Source organism: Gossypium arboreum, chromosome 11 (genome assembly GCF_025698485.1).
Source record: "Gossypium arboreum isolate Shixiya-1 chromosome 11, ASM2569848v2, whole genome shotgun sequence".
NCBI classification, from domain to species: domain Eukaryota; kingdom Viridiplantae; phylum Streptophyta; class Magnoliopsida; order Malvales; family Malvaceae; genus Gossypium; species Gossypium arboreum.
This window is the reverse complement of record NC_069080.1, coordinates 108,373,290-108,378,025: the sequence shown is the minus strand read 5'-3', so window position 1 is coordinate 108,378,025 and position 4,736 is coordinate 108,373,290. Positions and strand designations below refer to the sequence as shown.

The window sequence follows — 4,736 nt, the reverse complement described above, 5'->3', positions numbered from 1 at the left end:
AAAGATGAGAATAGACAAAAGAAACCTCTTTTGCTTTGATCTTTGATTAATCTCCAAAAACTAGCCTTTTCAAGAAAAAAAAACAACCTTCTTTCCAAAAAAACAAAAAAAACACCTCCAAAAAACAAAAAACCTCTCCCAAAACAAAGAACAATCCTTCTCCAAAAAACCAAAAACCCACCTCCTAAAAACAAAGTCTTGAATGGCTTTTATAGCCAAATTTTACAAAGTCGTCTTTTCGACTTCTAGAAAGACCAAGATTTGGGGTCATATTTATGAATTCCATTCTTTCATAGTCGAATTACTAAAGCTGCATGCCTTGCATTTTTTTATTGAAAAAATTAGAGCTAAATTATGTAGTTGGGATGCCAAGCAACTCTCGATTACAAGAAGGCTCACTTTGGCATAGTTTGTCTTTATCTCTATTCTAATTTATTTTATGCAATCCATGCAAATCCCAAAAGGAGTATGCAAGGAAATTGAACAAATGGTGAGACAATTTATTTGGGGATCTAATACTGAAAACTAGAAAATGGCTCTAGTGGATTGGAATTTATCTATCAACCTCACAAGTGTGGAGGTTTGGGCATTCGATAGCTAGATGATCGATAGCTAGATGATCAAAATACCTCATTCCTTTTAAATTTGGGTTTCAATCTTGTCTCCAAAAAGAATACTTTATGGGTACGAGTCTTATGATCCAAATATCGAATGACAGAGGTAGTCCCAGAAAACATCATGCATGGAAATTGCTCAACTATTTGGAGAGGAATTACGAAAGTTTTGCCATTACTAAAAGAGAATATATGTTGGTCCATTGGAAAAGGGGCCATTTTTAGATGTTGGGAAGACTCATGGGTCCTAAAAATAGGTCTGCTCAAAGCATATTCATCACCAATGGAAGGATTAGATCTGAAGTGTTTAGTCAAAGACATGGTTACAGAAAAGGGTTCATGGGATATTGCAGCATTTAGGAATTGGCTGAAAAAAGATATAGTCCGAAAGATTACAAACATCCCTCCCTCGCACCTCCTAATAGGCCCAAACAAATTTTTTTGGATTCATATGTCCAACGGGGAGTTTTCAGTCAAAAGCGCATATCAAATGCTAAGAGAAAGCACATGGAATGAGCAGGAAGGTAAATGGAAGGACATTTGGAAATTTCGAGGACCGCAATAGGTTCAGTTTTTCTTATGGCTAGTTTATAAACAACGTCTACTTACTAACCTTGAACGAGTTAAAAAAAGGAATTAGCCAAACTGAAGTTTGCTCAATGTGATATTGCAAAATAAAAGACATTTTACATGTCCTCAAAGATTATTTGGTTGCTAAAGACACCTGGAAATTGATCATGCCAGAAGCAAGATGTTCTCAGTTTTTCTCCGGCAGTCTGCTTGAGTGGATTAGGACAAATTTAGGATTCTGTGGACAGCTGATAAGGCATGGAGTCCCTTGGTCAATGCTTTTCAGAATTTTAATATGGCGATTATGGAAAAATAAAAATCTATTTGTCTTTTAAGGATTCCCATGGAGTTGAAGTTATTAAAACTTTAACAAGTTAGGCAAAGCAGTATAAAGAAGTCAGTAGTAGGGAATTACCTAGTAGTAGTACTTTAGATTATCTTTCAAGAAATTGTTTAAATAATAGGATAGGAGAATGTTAGTTCTTGTAAAAGTTTTTAGTATTTTCTTTTCACCAAATTTCTTTGAATAAAATTTATATGATTAAGATTTGAGTTTGGAGTTAAAATTAATTGAAACAAAGAATTAACTAAAAGCTTACAAATTTTATTGAAATTTAAATTCCATATATTAGTGAAGTATTAAGATTTGAGTTTGGAGTTAAAATTAATTGAAACAAAGAATTAACTAAAAGTTTACAAATTTTATTGAAATTTAAATTTCATATATTAACTTAGTTATTTTAAACAATTCTTTTTATTCAAAGTTAACATTTTTATTCTACCTTCAACTTATTCTGCTAATAAAATTGAATTGCACCAATAATAGTAAAGAACAAGAAAACAAATTATTTTCATTCAATATAAATTTTATTTTTCAAGATTTTTAGAACTTAAGTTAAAACTTCAATAAGAGATGAAGATGAGAAATTATGATTAATTTTAATTATATTTAAATAAAATTTTAAGTATTTATTAAAAAATTTTAAAATTTTAATACTTTGTGATGCATTAATGATGCATAGGACTCATCCACCCAATATATTAAATATTAACCTATTTATTATTAGTAAAATTATAGAGAAAATTAATATTTTAATAATTATTAATGTGTAAAAAATATTATTAATGTGTAGATTAAAGAATCACGGGATATCACATGCTAAACATATAATTATTATACTTATTTTTTAAAAAAGTTATTCATTTTCTAAGGAGTCATAATCATAAACCATTCACTATTTTTTTTATTCATTTATTAATCCAAAGGAAAATACTTTTAACCCAAAAGAAAATACTTTGAAAAAGTATGCGGCTCACCAGTAAAGACTGCTTAACCAAATTTATTCATTATTTAACAACTCATAAAATTCCGTAAGCTACTCTCAACCTACTGAGCGTGGCCACCACCGTTGCCACCGCCGCTTCCGCCAGCTTCCTTCCCAAAATTAATATTGGTTCCACCGAGACTGTGATGATCACCGCCAGAGCTGCCGTCATAGCCTCCACCATTTCGGCCATCTGTGGGGCGGCTCCTGCATGATTGAGCTTGGTTAAGTGCTCGAGTAAAATCCCTCATAGCTTCCTCTATCAATTCCTTCATGGTTTCCTCGTCAAGTTCCTGACCGTTATTCTCGTTAACGTTATCACCTCCTGTTGTCATTACAACGTCCAACACATCATCGGTTATTTTTGCCATGGCTTTATACACTGAAATTAGTCTCTTATTTTCTTCAAGTGCACTTTCGGCAGCTCTCAGCAATGCTTCTATGGATGTTTTCTCGTTCCGCATCATTTCCAGTTCAGCTTTCATGGTCTCAAGTACGTCCTGCATCCAACAAGCAAAAAGGGGAAAAAAGGAGTAAAAAGGTAAGAGTTGGACGTTGCATGGGGTTTAAAGGGGGAATAACAAATGGTACAATACCTGCCAATTAATCTTTCATATAAATAATTAGCTTAGGTTATAAAAAGGAAAAAGAAATCACTGAAATTAAGATTATAAAGCGAAATGTTTACCATCTTAGAAAGAGTTATGAGGAGAGCCGAGAGAATTGAGCGTGAAAATTTGAGGATGATAGCGTATAATTGAGTAATAAATTTATAGGAATCTTCAGGCGTGAAAAACATCACGTTCTCAAAAAGCGCGTATCCTTTCGTTAATGAAGTCTATAACTGATATTAAAGAATTTCGCTATATGTGTTCCCTACGGTATCCAAAGTGAACAAATAAATAAATGAAAGCCCGACTAATTTTCTATTATTTTTGCTTTGAAGTTTGGACAGAGACTTTTTTTTTTTTAAATCAACTATTATTTGAAACACAGATGAAAGAATAAACAAAAATGCAATAACTCCATATATATTTTTTTGTCCACGCAATAACTCCATAATTAGATGTGACATATATTAAGATAGTTACAGTTAACTCTCTATTTATTTACATGACGGGCCTCTTTCGTATTTAAAAATGCTATGCTTATCTTTCACTATATTATTAGATTATTCGAGCCAAAGTTTAGCTTTTAATAATTTTTTAAGTTTCGATTCCGTCAGGTTTGTCCATGAGAAAATTTATCCTTCGAGCAAAACGTAATGGTCAACCATTGTTAAAAGCTTCATTTGGATGATACTTTTATTTTTAAATAAACCAAAAGAACTAGAATAGCATTAATTAGGCGAAACTTGTTTGATTTCTCTCAATGCTTACCTCATCAAGCACCAACTTCTTTGATTTTGTGTTATTATAGTACATTTCATTCTTTATGTGATATTTTAATTTCTTAAGACATCAACCACAGGTCTGTCTAAGATAGCTTTCAAGTCTGAAGTCTCAGTTCACTCCAATTTTGCCTCTCGCTACTAAAATCATCTATGGTGACCAGAATTCCAGGCTCCTAGATACTGATTTCTCCTTCTCTGATGATGTTATCCGTGACTCCAAAGCTGCCCAATTTACATGGGATTAGAATACCATGAAGAAAAGGAAGTGCTGCTGCGACATACATCTCCATCATTTAGAGGAAGTTGGGGATGTTATCTCGGAGCCTCCCCGTTAAGTGGGATTTGCTTTGACAATCATCTACCAGCTTTATGAAATTAAAGACATGAAGTCATATTAATCTCTATGGAATTTCGACCTAATTTGAACCTGATTAGAATTTGTTATTTTATTTAAGCTTTATTTCGGCCTAATCTGTTATTTTACTCATTATGAATTGTTTTATTTAAGTGTATTTGTTTATTGTTTATTTTATGTTGTAAAATTCGGTCCAAACCCACATAATATAGGCTTAGACGAATTTCCCTTAGTAAATTTAGTTTTTACTTAAACTTTTTTATTTCTTTAAGCCCAACAATGGAAAAGGTTGCTGCCACCCAAAGGCCTTTAAAACTCCTAGTCCATTTAAGAAAACTTAATTCCAGCCTATTACTTGTCTATATAAGAGCTGCCGCCCCTATGTAAGACACATTCATTCGCATTTCATTCTTTGATTAATAAGATTTTTAGAGTATTTCTCTTGCAAGATTTTTCAGATTTGCTTTCACAGTTAAGCC

The 4,736-nt window shown here is 32.4% G+C and overlaps 1 protein-coding gene across 1 annotated transcript; it reads right to left on the bottom strand.

The window, feature by feature from the left end:
- Positions 1–2,398: 2,398 nt before the first annotated feature.
- On the bottom strand, positions 2,399–3,359 carry LOC108472095 (uncharacterized). The gene is made up of 2 exons (XM_053021050.1): positions 3,198–3,359; positions 2,399–3,009 (listed from the first exon to the last, which is right to left on the bottom strand). The coding sequence occupies exons 1-2, from the start codon at positions 3,306–3,308 to the stop codon at positions 2,572–2,574; spliced, it is 549 nt and encodes a 182-aa protein (XP_052877010.1). The 5' UTR covers positions 3,309–3,359; the 3' UTR covers positions 2,399–2,571.
- Between the last annotated feature and the right edge of the window lie 1,377 nt (positions 3,360–4,736).